Raw genomic sequence first — 18181 nt, 5'->3', positions numbered from 1 at the left:
AGCAGGTCCCACTCTGAGCTCCCTCACCACTAACTCTATCCGTCCATCTCCTGGAGATGCAGCAACAGCGCCTGCTCCTCACGCTCCTCTCACCCGCCAGTCCCTCGCTGCACACGGGTCGCTGGCTTACCTCAGAGGGGTCACAGTGAAGACCACCTCCCAGAGTGAGTCCCAAACAAACGCAGAGCCCAGTGTGAGAGTGATGGAAGCTACAGTGGGAGTTCACACCCATGCTCCCTCCCTCCCCTCCACCCTCCTCCCTCAACAGAGAGGGAAGCAGGAAGTTGATACTTGCTCTCGAGGAGTTTCCGGGAATTCAATTCCTGTTCCTGCGTCCCTGGCAGCTCAGGCAGGCTGTGTGTGTGTGTGTGTGTGTGTGTGTGTTCTTGTACTTCTATATTTGTGAGAACCTGTACGAGGTTTTAAATGACACAGTGAGGACATTTGGGCAGGTCTTCACAAGCCTCTTTATCAGGGTTAAAACGACAAAACAGCTTGGTCATAACTCTGGTTCAGACGACATGTTCTGTTTAGCCATGTGTTTTGGATGGTTAGGTTTAGGAGGAGAGGCTGGGGAAAGGGTGATGGCCATGACGGTCCTCTCTAAGATAGCAAGACAAGTGTGTGTCCAGGGAGCTGCTGTCTATGATCCATGACTGAGTCTCACTCCAAACACCGATCAGGAGCGGAATATTGAGATCTAAGAACCACGGCAAACCAAAGCGCTCAGCTCTGGTTTGGCACTCTGGTTGCCTCCCCAACACTGAGGTCTGTCTGTCAGACTGGACACGGACTCACCGGAGTGAAGTTCGAGAGCTTGTCCCCAGAAATCAGCCAGCAATAACAATAACTCCAGTTTCTTACAGAGATGATTATTAATAATTAATAAATCATGAATAATTCAACTGCAGTCGTGTTCTTTGCTCAGTTTTCCTCTACTTCTTGTACGTCTTCTAATTAAATGGTAAAATATTTTGAGATCATTGCTGATTTACAATGAATAAGGAATTTAAAGAAAATTAGACTATATAAAACAAAATTATATACTCGCGTTTTACATTTTTATTCTTATTAATGAATATGTCTTTCTCATGTTCTTTACATATTTTTGATCTTACCCCAATATTGGATGTAAAAATAAACAACAATAAAGACTAAACTCACAGAAGACATATATTTTTTAATTAATATTATTATTGTTTGTTTTATTATTGTTTTAAAAACCAAATGTTCCAGCCCAGTGTACTATTTTTTACTTTCCCTGATGTTCAACATATTTTCTCATTCCCAGTGTGAGCTGCCTCTCCTCCCAGCCATTTTGCTGACAGAGGCAGAGTGACAGAGGTCACGTGACACCCGGAGAGTGAAGCCAGTTCCGTGGAGGACCTGAAGGACGGTTCCGCTGAGAGAGGCCTGAGCCGGAGCTGGTGAGACCCACGGGCCAGATCCCTGCAGAGCAACACAGAGCTCGGCAGGCAGAGACGAGTGGCACGCCGCCGCTGAGTCACCGGCCAGCACTTGATATTGAGATTACATCTTTGCTTCTCGGGTTCTAACTCAATTACACCTCAACGTTCTGGCGTGTGGAGCAAGGCGGCAACATGACTCAGCGTGTACGCAGCTCCAGGGTTCAGAATCAGATCGGCATCCGCACCTGGACTTTCACTGAATACCACACCAGCGGCACGGCGTGACCTTGGCTGGGCGGAGGATGGACCTCCCTGGAGGAAGACCTCTCGGCAGCACTCCTCCTCCTGCTGCTGCTGCTGCTGCTGCTGCTGCTGCAGATGCGGCGCTCAGTCTTTCCCTCTGATCAATAATTCATCCCTCAAACATCACACCAGCAGAGCCGTGACGCAGACACAGCCTCTTTAAAACCACACCAGACTGACTCTCCACCTGCTGCTGAGCTTGATGGACACCATCTCCGTCCTCCACGGCAGACGTGACCACAGCCGCCGCAGCAAGACTGAAGTCAGGAAACACGTCGCTCGTGTCAGCGAGTGAGGAGCTGCAAACGTGAGGGGCTGAATGACCCTGACAGATACTAGGGTCATGGCTTCACCTAAAGGTCACACTCATCCATTTTAAATAAAGAGCGCAGGATCTCCAGCTGGGCAGCCGCGGTGAGCTTTGGCGCCCCCTGGTGTTTGAGTCATGTTGAGAATCATCATTCATGATGAAGCTTCCGGATGAATCTGCGCAGATATGAAACTGGTGTTTGTGTAACGTGTGCAGCAATACTTGTGGGGACCAATTCTTGGATGACGAAACTCCTTGTGTGGGACGAACCCCTCAATTTGAGGGTAAAAACCTCTAAATATCTGGGTTCCAGTTTTGTTCAGAGTCCTGGTTCAGGTGAGCCATGTGTTTTGGAGGCTTAGGTTCAGAGGGAGAGGCTGGGGAAAGGGTGATGGCCAGCAGAGGGCAACAGTCTCACCAGGCAGTTGACGTCCATTCCCGCCTCCAGCAGCGTCTGGACAGTGCTGTAGTGGCCGTTGCGTGCGGCCAGGTGCAGCGCGGTGTGTCGCCGAGTGTGGCAGGTCATGAGGTTGGGGTGGGCGTCGACCAACATGCACACCACCTGTGAGGACCAGAGACGGCGGTGACAACGTCAGGCAAAGGGACAGGCAGAAGAACGACACAGTCGGGGCGCCCCTCTGCAGGGGGCAGCGTGGCGGGCATCAGCTGTGTCTTCGCCTCCGCCGCTGGGACACCCCTTCATTACTATGCAGAGAACTTCTGCTGCCATGAATGATTCATGCAGCGCTGACGCTCAGCACCTCAGCAGAGCAGCGCTGAGAGTGAGCCTCTACACACCAGAACACACTGCTCTGTGGGCTGTTTTGCTCAACAGCGGTGGAATATGAACAGGCTGTCTGAGAGTGAGGAGACGTTTTGGCCCCGAAAAGAGGGGCTTCGAGCGTCGCTGTCGGCAGCACCAGGAGCGTGCCCCGACATTTGTGAACCTGAGGGTTCCACGCTGACCTGCAGACGACCGTAGAGAGCAGCCAGGTCCAGCGGCGTCTCCTGCCGACTGTTCCTCATGGTGGGGTCCGTCAGCTCCTGCAGCAGCACCGACACCACCTCCGAGTGGCCGTACTGGGCCGCGCAGTGGAGAGCCGTTTCCATCTCGTGGTTCTGGCAGTGGGACAGAAAAAGGAGAGGGTTAGAGGAGAAGCCAGGAGGCCAAACACTTCCATCACAGCAGAACGAAGGTCAGGACTTCTGGCTCAGGGCAAAAGTGGCTCTGAGCTCCGTCCATCCAGGCAGTTCACTGAACACAGAAACATTTCCAGATGTTTCACTGCAAGTCCTCTTCCTCAACCGCCTTCATCATCAACCTCCCGCTGGTCCTGCTCCTCTTCACCTCCTCCATCCCTGGTCCCACTCTGTCTCTCCTCTCCTCGCATCTGTCCTCCCTCACTTCCAAACATCTCCCTCTGCTAGACTCATTCTGACCCTCTCTTCGGATGGCAACCTCCATATCTTCATCTCTGACTCCTCCCACACTGACTCCTTAGTCTTTAAACAGCATGACAGTGACCTTGACTGTCCTATGAAGCTCTGGCGTCACAGAGGTGGCCGCCCTCTCCTCTTCGCCTCCATCCCTCTGGAGGAGTGACAACAACACGCTGTGGTCCAACAGGAAGACTCGGGACCGTATCTTATTTTCACCTCACTATATAGGATATTTGTCAACATGAAAAATCCTTTTTCAAAAGTTTCACATTCTGAGCAAGTAAAATGTTCTGTTTCAAAACTACTTTTAAAACTCTATTTACATCACTACAATCTGACAAGTCGAGTGTTCGCCAACCGCTGCACGGCACTTGCTAACAAGTTGACGAATCACTAAGCGAGTCGGTGACTAGTCGACTCGGTCCTCAGCTGTGGAGTAGTTGTAGCGTTCGGTGTTGAGTATTCCAGTAACGGTACTTCTAGTGATGGTGGTGGTGGTGTAGAAATACTTCTTAACAACACCACTGGGTGCAGTTGTTAGGAAGCACAGTTACAATATGAGTTGCAGTAGCTGCAGTAGAAGCAGCTGGGAGTCTTCAGTGGTGACCCACCTGAGGAGACTCGTCCCACAGATGGCAGAACAACAGAGCTCCAGAGGTCTGATCCAGACCCTCTCCTCTCCATCCCTAGCACCTGACATGACAGCGAGTCAGCTGACCGAGGGGAGGAGCCACACGGCTGCAGGAGGTGCTCGGGAGCTTCCTCTGTGGAGCTGCAGCCCCACCAGGAGGCTCTCCTGAGGGTGGGGGGTGTGGTCTTGGGGGACAGCGTCTCATTGGCTGCCGCCTCAGTGATGCACTGCTGGATCCCATCAGTGTGTGTGTGTGTGTGGAGTGGAGTCTCGTGCTCCCTCTCACCACAGCCTCTCCTCATCTCTCACCACTCACCAGGCTAAATTGGACCTCAGAGTGGATCTGGGGAAGTGGGGACAGTGGGGGACACTAAGGTGAGGCTTCCCTCTGAAGCTGGAGACAAGAGGAAGATTGCAGCAGCAGAAATCCCAGCTGCGTCTCGGCTGCCTGAACACGCCTGAACTGCTCTGCTGCAGCCGGCGCCGTGCTCACGTGCCGAGTCATGTGACTGCATCTCAACTCTCAAGCATCCGTCCCGGGCCCCGGAGGCTTGGCCAGCCCCAGACCCCTGCGTGAACCCCGGCAGATCCAGCCTCTGCCACAGGAGCTACAAGCCCCGCCCTCCCTCACCATCGGCACCTCATTGGAGTCGGCCAGTCAAGGGTCCAACCTCACGACGGTAGTACTGCGACGACGCTGCCCTCAGTACTGCAGTACAGCCATGCAGTACACATGCCCGGCCTGTGGGCGGGGTTTAGGGCTGCTTCCTCTCGTCGACAGAGCCAACGATAATCGACTATTAAACCAGAGTCAGTCGGGTTCATCAGTCGACGGGTGGCGACGTCATCGCTCTCTCAGCACAGTCCGCGCTCAGAGGCTCAGGGACTAACAGGCCTGACGCACAGCAAACACACTTTTTTTAAATGACTATTTCCAACACTGTAGACATGTTGGTGCGTTCACGAACCTGTGCACCTTGTACACACAAAATACTCTTCAGCTTAGCCCCAGCGCTATGATGGGCTAGCTCCACTCGCGCTATGTTAGCATCACCAGCGGAAACAGGGACGTGAGGGACGTTCACACCGCGGGATCCTCTTTGTGCTTCGGTGCTTTGTGGTGAACTATTTTTTAAACAATTTACATCCGTACCACATGCATACAGTATTATAATGTGTAGCCTATGTTGTGCCTGACGTGCTGGATGTTCAGTAGCATTATGAGCCTGCGGAGTTGCCATAGTTTGCCACAGCTCAACAAAACACAGCTGCAGTACACTTCAAATGACACCTCTTTAATCCATTCCATACCGCCATAGTGCGTTTGCCTGTAAGTTTGTGTTCGTGTTGTGTAGCTGTGTAGGGAATGTGTATTTGATTTTTTTCTTCAATCCACGCACGGTAGCGTTAGCACAGTAATGGGATTCTCCCTTAACATTAGCATTCGCTAGCAGAGCCTGACAGAGCGGAACTTCAGCTACAACATGCTCAGAGCGGCACCTGGAGGCACGTAGGAAGGAACGTGGTTGGACAGAAGTGAGGCAGCACGCGTGTCACCTGACTGCAGGTCGGTAAAGACGAGGTCTCGGAGGCTCCACATCTCCTCAGGCAGCCTGAGGTTCTGGGCTCTGGGGTGACCAGTGGGGTCCGCTACAAATACTGACTTGGATGGATGAAACGCAACACAAATGACGACAATTCTGCCACAACTGAAGCCAAAACTTCTGGATTCTGTTTCATGTGAAATGAGCCAAACACAAGAACGGTACACTTCAAACTACAGAGCTCTGGATGCTGCAGCGCATTGTGGGATGTGTGAGTGGCTGCTTTTCCATCACGTGGTGTGCGACATGTGTGAGCCACGGATGACTGTGACCTCGACCCTCATCTGGAGCAGCCAAACAGGAGTTAGTCATGTAAATGAGCCTCCAGTCGGGCGAGTGAAGCCGGAGTGTTTGCGCGAACACACAGCGTCTGATGGACGGATGCGCAGCATGAGCTTCGCCTCTGTGAGCGCGGCTCCTAATCCCCCGGCTGGAGTCGGATCAGAGAACGAACACGGCTGAAAGGAAATGTCACACAAGGTGAGACGTCTGTTTGATGTTAATAACGCCGACTCCTGAATGCAGAGGCGAGAGTCACGACTCGGCGCTGACTCCGGTTCCAGAGTCGGGTTCAAGCCGAGTGCACAGCCCTCTCTAACGCTAACAGACTCGCTCCTGAGACGAGCGCACCCCGGAGGGCTGAAGCGCCGTGTCCTCAGTGGATCTGTGGACGAACCACTCCGGCTCTTTAAGTGACTCAACTGAGTCAGAGACGTCGTGTGAGGGCTCAGTGTGGTCCGCATCCGTTCAAAGATGACGGTGTAAAGCATCTCCGTGGTTCCTGTGGTTCCTCAACAGGCCAACACCACAGAAGCTCGGCTTTTCTTTGAGGAGCACAAAAATACATCCATGGAGACCTCTGATACCCACTCGCTGTAACATCTCCTGTCAATCATCACAGCCACGGAGCAGTAACCCTCATGGGTCATTACATGGAGATACAGTGCTGGAATGATAATGATGTCAGACCTTCTCGTTGCAGCTGAAGCTAGTTCAGATATGAGAACCAACTGGGGCAAGTTGTACAATCCATGAGAGAAGCAGCGCAACCTGCCGTTGCCTAGCTAGCCGAGCGCAGCCTAGCACAGCCTAGGTAGCCTAGAGCAGTCTATTGTTGCCTAGCATAGCATTGCGAAGCCTGGTGCAGCCTAGCTAGCCCAGCATAGCCGAGCTAGCCTAGCGTAACCGAACACGGCCTAGCACTGCCTAGGTAGCCAAGCGTAGCCAAGCACAGTGTAGCAAGGTGCAGCCTAGCTAGCCTAGTAGTCTAGCGTAGTATAGCACAGTCTAGCGCAGCCTAGCTAGCCTAGTAGTCTAGCGTAGTACAGCACAGCTAGCTAGCGCAGCAGAGCGTATCCCAGCGTCCAGGCCTGTCTGGACCATGTGAGGGCATTGTGGGTCACCATCTTCACCCTCAGTTTACATCTGAGATAGATGTGATGCTGCGAGAGAGAGAGACACAACATACACATGGAGAAACAACAGCGAGAAACCGTGGCTTTACGATCACATGATCGTTCTGTCAGATGATTTCAGTCAGCGCATGATGCATCGTTCAGTCCTGACCAGGCGTGTCTAACCCAAGGTCCGAGGGCCAAATCTGGCCGCCAAGTCATTTAAGCAAGTCAGACCGATAATGTGCTCCTAGAAGCTCACCTCTCCCAGCGTTTGTGGCGTCTCTCGCCGCATCAATCTCTACGTAAACAAAGAGTAAAGATGGCGACCTTTCGAGGGGGCCGCAGGCTTCACCTGACCCAGGTGACCCCCTCCTGCACTGACTCAGTCCTCCTGACTCCTGATGGTGTCTCATAGGTTCAGGTACCTCTGATGCAATACTGCCATGTTAGCGAACGCTACTGCACAATGTGGAGGCTAACTGATGCTGATCCACCCTGTGGAGCCTCCTCTCCTGTGTAGCAGAGTGGAAACAGGTTCCACAGGACCTGACAGGGAGCAGATCACAGGGAGGTGGAAGGTGGCTCCAGAGTCTCTCTCCGGGAGTCCCCTTCTTCTGCTTGATCCAGCTCGTGTTTATGTTGGAACCTTCATTTTATTTGTTTATTTCATTGTTATTATCCTACTGCACCCACTCATGTGGTTCCTTTTCAATTATATCGGATATATCATATAACAACATGTTTATTTGATTCTCAAATGATTTTGTTTTATATTTTTGGAGGATTTCTCGAGTCTTGAATACACACATTCATCATTACATTTTCTAATAATCCTCACACTGCATCATTTCAATGACCGTATCTTGATATCATTTGAACAGAAATAATCCCACTCCTAGGTGTGTGTCAGCGCCTCGCACCAGCTGCAGCAGAGCAGGGGCCCCTCACGATGAGGCCCTTGGTTCATCAGAGCAAACGCAGGATCCAGGAATAACTGAACGCTGGCTAACTCCACTCTCGCTTCCTGCCACCTCCAGCGCAGGCTGCCGTGCAGGCAGTGAGAAAAGCCCGTCCTCCTCAGGCTGGGAGAGTCACTTCTCTCTCTTCTTTTAGGCATGAGTCATGAGAAAACATCCGTGGGCTCAGTGTGTTCCGGCAGCGGAGCAAGAGTTTCCCAGCATGAGGCGCCTCACCAGGGGCCCGCGTTCACACGGCTTGCGGTTCGGCAGGGAGAACACATGACAGGGAGGGTAACAGGCCAGGAAAACCAGGCAGATATTTGGAGGAGCGCACGGCACTGAGGCCACCTACTGACCTCTCACCTTTGCCCTCATCCTCCCACTAAACTGAGACACCTGGAGAGACGCCTCCTGCAGGGTGGGAGCCTGGACCAGGGTAAACTGTGTGTCACGTGGGAGGAACGAGGAGGACAGGGAGGCACCGCTGAGACCCTCCATCCTCCAGGGGAGAAACCAGCACACAGCAGCACAGCACACACTGGGCCCGTTCGGTCGCCCTGAGGAAACTGGGCCGGCAACATGGAGAGACAACAAGCAGGACCTGAAACAAGAGGCCATGTTGAGCAGCTTTGTTCATTCCAACCCACGGATATCCAGCACAGAGTCGGCTGCTGTCTGGAATCTGACTCAAATTTCACCTGGTCTTGTCCAATGTGGCCTGCTACTGTACCAGATTCGTCATATCCAGCGTATATTTGCCATGCTTTTGCGAGTCCGGGCCACATCTGGACCACATCCGGAGCAGATCCAGCAGATGGATCGGATGTGGCTCATCCTTGACAGCAAAAGTATCTGGACTGGATGTGGACTGGACGTACTGGGGGATCCATTCCGGATCTGGGTCACCTGCCGTTTGAACAGCAGGCACCTGCATTACATCTGCAGGATGGGGAACGGATGTGGGCCACAATAGCAACATCAAGCTAGTGCCCGGAGCAGATCCAGGGTAAATATGACGCTGCGCCGGACCACCCGTCTGGTGGATCCGCACCGATCTGGTGTCGAAGAATCACCACGTATGACTCCCATGTGGATCTGACGACTCGTCGACTTGTCGATGGCCCCACGGCCGAGCGCTGGGCGACAACATGACCACACCCCGTCATCACAGAACCATGGAGGGAGGGATCCTTGTCGGAGCCGCCACCAGGCCAAAGACTGTCTGCACCACAGAGCTAACAGAGCTAACGGCTAACCTGACCTGTCTCGCTTCCAAACTTTATTGATAAAGCTGGCGAGAAACTAAATGCACAACAAAATAAATGCGCTCCAAAATGTGAAGAGAGAAAGAATCATTGTTGTTATGAAGCAAGTTCAGGATTTGTCTGGAAACTACAGTCAAATCATGCAAAAGAGAAGTGATGCCATGCAAACAGTGATTCAAAGTCAGTCAATACTTCAATAAACCATGATATAGTTTGCTATGTCGCCGCCTCTTTCTGGACACATGGGAAACAAAGACATTTTCTGCCATGTGTTTCTGCAAACAGCCTGGCAACAGAACAACCAGTGTCAGTAGCTGCAGTGTTTCACCAGTGAACAGGGAGTTTCTATAGGACTTGAAGCACAGGTGCACTTTAGCCCAGGTTCCTGTGGTGGTGAGACCTGGGATTTTTCCTATGAACCAAGGGTGACGTGGCTAGAAGAAGGTTGAAAAACACTGCCAAAGTGAGCCACACCCTGAGAGGTCATCATGCAGATGTGGAGGTCACGAGTCGGAAAAATGAGCATAAAACGGCCGACCATCCAGAGGTGTGTGTCCCCACCCCCCACATGAGGACCAGGGCCGACCCCCAGCTACGGTGGGTTCCAGAGATGGACAAGAGGAGCAGCAGCACATGAGACGACCAGACGGCGGAGCACAAGGGTTCCAACGCTCCCCCACCTCAGTGATCCACCCTGGCCCACCTCCTCACTGCCGCCCGTGCTCTTCCTCTGCAGGGTCTGTGAGGTGCAGACACCTCTGACTCCAGTAGTGCCGAGTCATGCATGCAGCCGCGCCGCAATATGGAGACCAGGTGCCGCAAACACCCGTAAGTCTGGTGTGATTTATGAGCGGAGCTCCACAGTCGGGGCTCGCACTGACTGTGGAGCTCCACTCGCCGCCTCTTTAAGGACACGGGATGGCGCCGGCTCTCAGACCTGTGTCGCCCAAAACCAGCCTCACTTGTTCAGCAGGACCTTCTGCTCACAGACGACGGGGTCTGGGCTGCAACCGCCCCACACCTGGGTCCAGAGCAGGGTCAGAGGCGGCGGAACATTCTCCACACCACTCCAGCTTCATGCTACTGGAGCCAGATCCTCAGGCTGCTCTCCAAACAGCCATGAGAGACGGAATCCTCTGACTCAGCAGAATCCGCCCTTATGTAACGCTTCATAAACACATGGCCAACAGGGATGAAATCACCCTCTGAACAGAGCATCTACCCCCCCACTGAGTGAGAAGCCGAGTTTGTGCTATAGGGGTGTGGGGGGTCGGTGGGGGTATAACTGGTGGAGGCTACACCACAGTTTTGTGTATTTCATCCAGTGATTTTCATCCGACATTAACCCTGAACTACATTCATTTTATCTCAACAACTTGACGCCTTAAGCATTTGAAATATGATTGATAGATTGAAATCCACGGTCCAACGGGTGGCAGTAGTGAGGCCGAACATGCTGTAACATCACTGTTTAACCCAATAACCTTTTGATTTGTTTTGCTAAATGAAAAATGGGCAGGAAAAACTACACAAAACTACTTGGTTCTGATCTCATTTTTCTTCCTGTTTTCAAGCCTCATGTGTGGACCTGGCGCCAGCAGGTGTGCACGCCACAGAACTGCAACACTGTGCTGTTTTCATGCCAAGCGTCGCAACTCTCAGGTGCTCTGATTTCTTCCCCGCCGCAGCAGTTTGTCTCATAACTGTTATCAGTTAATGCATCCGAAAATGAAATCCCCTGTGTTAGGTTTACGTGAGGCTCTGTCTCCTGGAGGCGCCCCCTACTGGCACGTTCGACCCGGCCAACTCAACCACAACCAACATTGGATGAACCAGCTTGGAAACATGAGCAATTAAAAACATCAGGTTAGAATGATGGTTTGGACAGGTCCCTCCGCCTTAGCTATGGAGCAGTCTGGACACAGTTCCTAGATGCTACTGAAGAAACATTAGAAACCATCAGGTGAAGAAATGATCATGGAGTCAGAATCTATTCTCCAGATCATGATCCAAACTGTCAGTCCTTTGTCTGGTGTGGTTAAAAGCCTTGTCACAATTCTCTCTCCTAAAATGCTTGTTTTCCATGGTCTTATTGAAGATGTCACTCAGACTTCGAGGCTTTAGAATTTGTTGATGGTCCCTAACTGATGGCGGCTCCTAGCATTAGCGCTGCCTGTGAGAGTGTGTCCTCCATCAGTGAAGCCTAATGGGGACGTGGAAGAGGACGCCGCCACCAATATCCAAGTGTTGTCACCTTGGCGGCAGGAGAGCTGCATGTGTTGATGTGAACCAAGGCAGAGGAGCGCGTCAGAGAACCTATGAGGACCACTCCATCTCATCAAAGAAACAGGGATCCAGAGACTCAGAGTCGACCAGTGTCATGATCAAAGGTTCCCTGGATTCAACATCACTTTCAAACTACCACGGTGAACCACAGTCCACCACACTCTCCACAACTGTCACACGCCGCGGAGCTGGAGAGCGCGGCGCCGTCACCGTCTCCTCGTGTTCACGTGTGCAGGTCCTGCGCAGCGAGCGTGTCACGTGTTTATGGCATTTATGGTGAGCTGCAGAACCGGCCATCCCTGCTTCACTCCAGATGGGATATGACTCTCCCGACTGCTCATATCTGGGTGATTTCCTCCAGAAATGCCGAGCGAAGACAGCAGTTCTGAGTCAGCACTCGGCGCTTCGTCTCCATCAGCACCTTCCACTCAACACAGTGAGGAAGAGCAGCGTGACCTGCTGACCAACACCTCCATTAAGAGCAGGAGCATTTATCAAGGCCGACAATTAGCCGCTAACGACTCTGGGAGGGAAGTGATGAAGCTAATGAAGACGCTCAGCTGATGAGGCAGAGTGAATTACAGCCCGAGATGGAGCTGGCGTGAGCACTCCTCATGACATCAGCAACATCCTGCGAGCGGGCACTGACACGAGGGTGAGGGACGGAGGGGCTGCCCCTGCTGTGGCTCCCACATCAGCGGCAGCACAAGAGGACGACACGTGGCAGAGAGGGCTCTGACTGAGGAGTCTCCTTCCTCACTGAGACACCTGAGGACACAGCTGACTCGCTCCTCTGGGAGGAAGAGAGAAGCCTTTGGGACGTCCTCACCTGCTGGTTGACTCGGCAGTGCGAGGGTCCGTGGTGGATGAGGATTCGCACGATGTCCACGTCGCCCCTCCAGGCCGCCAGGTGCAGCGGGAAACAGCCCTTGCTGTCGGCCACGTTGGTGGACGCCTCAAACTGGATGAGCTTGAGCACCACATCTCTGCAGAGGAAGAGCCATGAACGTTAGCGATCGGCATCACACGTGGGTCACGTGACCCGCACCGCAGTCAGACTCCATCGCACAAAGCGCCACAAAGGAGGATGAGTCAGCATCACACCCCAGAGACTCTATACAGTGGGCTATAAAGTTTCATGGAAAATGTTTATTGTTCCTTTTGTCTGGCATTTTCTAATGCTTTGTGCCAAAGTTAATTTTTAGTCACATATAGTCATTCACGTTTCATTTTTGTTGGTCATGCTTTAGTCAACTAAAAGTTTAGTTCCAGTCAAAAGTATTTTAGTGAAGTTTTCATCAAAACATTTGAGTCATTCTTTTCCTTCTAGAGATGCCTATTGTTTATTTATTCCAGTTGACTAATGTTCCACAGCTAAAATATGGACAGAAAATCTGGAATAATAAATGAAGCCTCTTGAAAAAAGTGATGGAATGAATCTTCCAGAACCATCGAGAAGCAAAGTGAAGTTTAGACATTGACTGAATTGGTGACAATAAAAAGGTAGTTTTTAATGAAGAGAAGTGAATCTCTCTTCAGTCTGCAGCCGTCTTCACCCGCTCCGTCTCTTCATTCGTCCAGCTGGACGCGCCACTTTAGTTCCGCCAGCAATAAACATCAGTTATCATATTGTTTCTACTGCTATTTTCTGTTAAAAAACACACCAAAAACCACCATCATCAAGTCCATCTCCACGTTGTGTTGAGGGTGTTCCACTTGTTTCGATGTACCCACTTCGTTTTAATAGCTTTCGTCAGATGTGAGATGTCCCTGTTGTCCTGTCCAACACAAGTCAGCTCCGGAGCTCCCTGGGTTTGAGGGGATCATTTCAAGTGGTGAACGGCCAGTGAGGAGGAGTGGGACGCACCACACTGACAGGTGAGGCGCAGAGCCCAGTGTTGGGGGGAGAGATGGGACACAGCCTAAACGCTCACTGGGTGAGTGCCACACTGGGAACATCTAGCATCACGCCGTGTTGCGTCATGGAAACAGGGAAGGTTCACTCTCAGAACACCTTCCCTCTGAGGGAGTCTGAACCATCTGAGGGAGTCGCTGCCTCCACAGTGAAGTGTGAACAACCTGTTGAGGTCCAGCAGCCTGCTAGAGATCATTGAAGCCTAATGGTGAAGGCAAGCTCGCAGGCAGGGAAAGAGTGAAGCTCCGGAGTAAATCCATCTCTTCCTAAGTGATTCTATTACCGGAGGAAATGAAGGATGAAATCACAGAGCGACGGCGAGGAAACCTCTGCTTCTGTGTGGTATTAAGGAGATTTCTGTCTGGGAGAAGGTGAGGAGCTTCATTTGCATTCCAAATGTCAGCGGCGGAGAGGGGAGGGGAGACGCCTCTCCCACCGGAGCCAGTGGCTCAGCGCGGATCAGCTGGTCTCAGGATGGAAACACGGCGCTCATCCCTGCGTCACCAGCCCGGACCTGAGCCACGGACCTGAGCCAGGGATCACGGACAAGCGCGAGGTCCAGGCCTGGACATCAGACCTCCAGGGTTCATCTCTTACCTGTGTCCGTTGAGCGCGGCGTGGTGCAGCGGCGTGTATCCCGAGCTGTCGGTGCAGTTGACGTTCAGGCCCTTCCACATGCTGCAGAGACACAGACACAACCATCACAACACGCTGCAGCTCAGCGAACGCTTGCTCTGCTAAAGCTCCGGGTCGGGAAACACCTGTTTGTTTAGTCGGTTTCACTGAACAAACTCTCGACCGGGCGGCGAACACAAGAGTCTTCTTGACTCCACAATGACCCCATTTTCCCAAGGTTACTGACACGCCCCTCAGTAGTGGTGCTTGTTTCCAGCCTTCATTTGAAGCTAGCGCTGTTAGCCAGAGAGCCGAGGAGCTAGCGAGACACCATTGGCTCAACCCATGATCTGTTTTTAAAAGTCTTGGCTTAACAAGGACGCGAGGTTTCATTGAAAAGAAGCGCCATCTAGTGGTCTCTGAAAATAAGCACACCGTTTCATGAAGCCTCATCGGTCAGCACTGGTCTCTGGGGACCGTGGTGTCCTCAACAGATGGACGCCATCTTAACTCAGAGGTCCAGACTGCTACCAATGTCTCATGCTGTGTTTCTCTACAGCAGACCTGGGCAAAGTGCGGCCCGGGGGCTATATGCGGCCCGATGCCGGTAATTTCGTGGCCCATTTGATGTCACACTAAAACTATAACTAATAATAATATAAGTAATTTTTCTGCCTTTTTTGTTCTCTCTTTTCGTCACCACAACTTCAACAGTAAATATAGCATGTTCTTGCTTTAAGTGAAATTTTTCTTCTTTTCATTGGACATTTTAGTGTGTTTCTCTTGTTCCTCAAAATACATTGAAGGAATACAAAAAATATATTTTGAAAACAAATGCCTTATTATCTTGAACGCCACAGCTGATTTATATTCAAATTAAGTGCATATAAAATAAAATATTTCAATAGTTTTCATGACGTATTTATACTTCTTTATATCCCTAATTACATTTCATCTTCCTAGGTTCATTTGGTCCTTGTTACTGATATATTTTGGATATTTTTCCATCATGTTTTGTCGTCCTCGCTGTCTTTAGTCTGATGATGGCCCCTCACAGTTGTTCCTGATGTGGCCCTCGAGCAAATGTAATTGCCCCCCTGAGCTCTACAGAAAGATTTCAGTCCACCACAGAGAGCTGAAGCACTGGCTCACCGCCGACACTGCAGCCTGGAGGACCAGTCCATGCTGAGCTGATCCAGCCCACTTGCCACTCAGAAAGTGCTCAGTGTTTATGGATGTGAACTGCTTCATCGTGACCTCGAACAACACCAGTGGAGTTGTGCACCAGAGCTTCAGCTTTATCAAGACAAAAAGCATCAATACAAGGGCAACATGGCCAAAACATTGAAGTAACAACACCGTGCTGCAGACCTGGCTGAACACAGCACGACAGGTGCCGTGAAGCTGAGGACGCCTGGGCTCATGGATCGCATCCGATACCTGGTGCAGTCACTTCGGCCTGGATCAGACCTGAAACCGACCCAATGGTTCGGCTCCAACCTTCGCTACAACACCACTTGCCATGAAGAGCGGAGGCCTGCAGACACTGGTGATGATCTGAGGTCAGACACTTCCAAAACGCTGTACAATCATGGAGCTCAGTCAAGACTCGCTGGCGTTTTTCAATGTCAAGAACATGTTAAAATGGCTCTAGTTCTATTCATTCTCCTGACAGATGCTTCAAAAAGGGCCATTTTAAAAACAACGATTAAAAAGAATCACCAATATCGATCGATCTGGAAATCCATACCCTGACATTCTTTCTGAGCCACATGACCCAGCTGTAGGCTGAGCTGTTGACCCGCAGAACCGACCCACGGTTCAGAGAGCAAACGCTGAAGTGGAGCAGGAAAACAGCAGCAGAAAGGTGAGACAGGTCCGGAGGTGGCCACCAGAGCGGTGACGAAGACGCTCAGTGAGGACGGCCAGGTCACAGGGCGAGGCCGTCCACGCCACCAGGACAAGCTCACTTCTCCAGCTGCTCGCCCCACGTGCCTCGGGTCCTGGGGAAAACCAGCGTACTGAACCGTGGGGTGTTGAGTCGTCACCCAGACTCCTGCATCCTTCACATGTTTCTGCTCCCGAAAACACACAGTGTGCAACACACAGGAGGTTTGTACACACGTGTCAGAAGCTCCGCCCAGGCTCCAACACCTCCACACACAAGCGCCCCAGTGCAAGCATCAGCGCCACCATAGCGAGGGGGGTGTGCGTGTATACCTGCTTGAGAGGACCTTACGTGTTTGGCTGGACCCCACAAATCCAAAATGTACAATAACGTCACAATAACTGGGTTCAGAGTCCTGGTCCAGGTGAGCCGTGTGTTTTGGATGGTTAGGTTTAGGCTGGGGAAAGGGTGAGGCCAGGAGAGGTCCTCACAAGGATGCAAGTGTGTGAGGCCAGTGACATAAGTGTCGGTGGCACCAGTGTTCACACCCCAGACTCCAGTGAGTCGCTTGACTCTAACTAAACTTCGACACTTCACACACACACACACACACCTTTGTATCAACTCTGGAACACACGTCCTCTCAAATACAGGTCTGACTGTGAAGGCAGCAGGTGGCGCTGTGTGTTTCTCACAGCCACGTGACCTAATGCGGATGCTGGGAGCAGAGTCGAGAATGATGAGGTCAAAGGTCACCAGCCCTTGAGAGCAACACTGCTCTCTCTTCGCCCCCCCCCGCATCATGTGACCGCGCGTGAAAGCAGAGCAGCGAGGACGCTCGCTCTTCTGTTTCACATGCAGCTGCAGTGAGAAGTGATGACATCATCCAGGTGAGGGCCGAGGATGTGGGTGAGCCCTGCAGGAAGTGGCTTAAAATACAGGCTCAAAGACACGTCAGCGAAGACTTCTCTGCTCCGTACTGACGGTGGAGAAAAGTGCTTTTCCCGAGCTCCCCTGAACGCAGCACTTTGGTGCAGTGCCAGTTAAAGAGCTGTCATTTCCGACCGTCCCTAAATGCCTCGTCCTCTGGGAGGAAGACCTGAGCACGCTGTCATCTCTGACAAGGAGACGACAGATGGAACTGAAGCTCCAGGAGGGACTCAAACTCAGAGCAGACAGGAAGCTCACCTGCTTCATTTCCTGTCTGCAGCAGCAGGTCAGGGTTCAACAATGAGAGGAATGTGTGTCGGCAGCTGTGATGTGGGGAAACACACGGCCACCTGCTGCAGCACTGGCTGGAGCGGAACCACACCATGATACTCGGCAGCTCACTGAGAAGTGGACCAGACATGACCAGAGCGCGGCGGCGGCAGAGACCCGTGCCAGACACGGCTGCTGCTGTCGTCGTGGAGAGAAGCGCCTTCTTGATTCTGACCCACACGTGTTCTCAGGAGTCTAATGGACCGCGGTCCTGCAACAGAGTGCTGCAGCAGTGCTGAGGTCGACGGGTCGAGACCGCCCTCCGCTGTGAAGCTCCCTCTCCATGCTCTCAAGCTGATGCGACATTCTTCCTGCCCGGGTCAAAGAAGGCTCCCTGAGCCGCAGCTCAGTCGCTGAAAGCTGCAGGCTGCTGGTTCAAATCTCGCTCAACACTAGTCAGGTCCACTTTGGTTCTGACCTCTTGATTTGGGTCTGCACAGGCCACAGCGCTGATGTTGATATGGTCGCAGTACCTATGCCTGGTCGCTAGGTGGCGGTATATCTTTGTGCGGCTCATGAAAGCAGAGCCTCCGAGTCACTACTGCAAACTTTATCAAGGACACATCAGTGTTAGTTATCGCTGCAGGCTGCTTTCGGTGCACTGCAACTGCGACTCCCTGCGCCTCCCGACGTTTCCCACAGGTGAGGTGCTCCAGAACGCCCCCGAGTGGTCGGACCCTGGCGACGGTGCGGTGCTGTTGTGATGGCTCTGACGCGGTCGGACTTGTGCTGCCGACACTCATCGGCGCCACCACCAGTCCCTGCAGGGAAAGACTCTGGTTTCAGCCTTGCTCATGGGCACTCCTTCCCTGAGAAAACCCCCTCCTCCACACGCCCCCAGGCTCGGGCTCCTCACAAGCTGTGGCCCTGTGTTAGCACCTGTGACGCGTGTGGAGGGG

The 18181-nt window shown here is 52.3% G+C and overlaps 1 protein-coding gene across 6 annotated transcripts in view; it reads right to left on the bottom strand.

The window, feature by feature from the left end:
• anks1b (ankyrin repeat and sterile alpha motif domain containing 1B) overlaps positions 1-18181 on the bottom strand; it is a 148039-nt gene that overhangs the window by 105275 nt on the left and 24583 nt on the right. For all 6 annotated transcript variants that reach the window (XM_053861571.1, XM_053861561.1, XM_053861562.1 and 3 more), the window contains exons 2-5: positions 14117-14197; positions 12434-12590; positions 2989-3141; positions 2441-2584 (exon numbers count right to left, since the gene is read on the bottom strand). In XM_053861571.1, coding sequence (XP_053717546.1) covers positions 2441-2584; positions 2989-3141; positions 12434-12590; positions 14117-14197 — 535 coding nt within the window. The remainder of the gene's footprint in view (positions 1-2440; positions 2585-2988; positions 3142-12433; positions 12591-14116; positions 14198-18181) is intronic.

The sequence above is a fragment of the Synchiropus splendidus genome, chromosome 4 (assembly GCF_027744825.2).
Source record: "Synchiropus splendidus isolate RoL2022-P1 chromosome 4, RoL_Sspl_1.0, whole genome shotgun sequence".
Lineage (NCBI taxonomy): Eukaryota > Metazoa > Chordata > Actinopteri > Syngnathiformes > Callionymidae > Synchiropus > Synchiropus splendidus.
The sequence above is the reverse complement of the archived record's forward strand: the minus strand, read 5'-3'. Positions and strand labels throughout refer to the sequence as shown.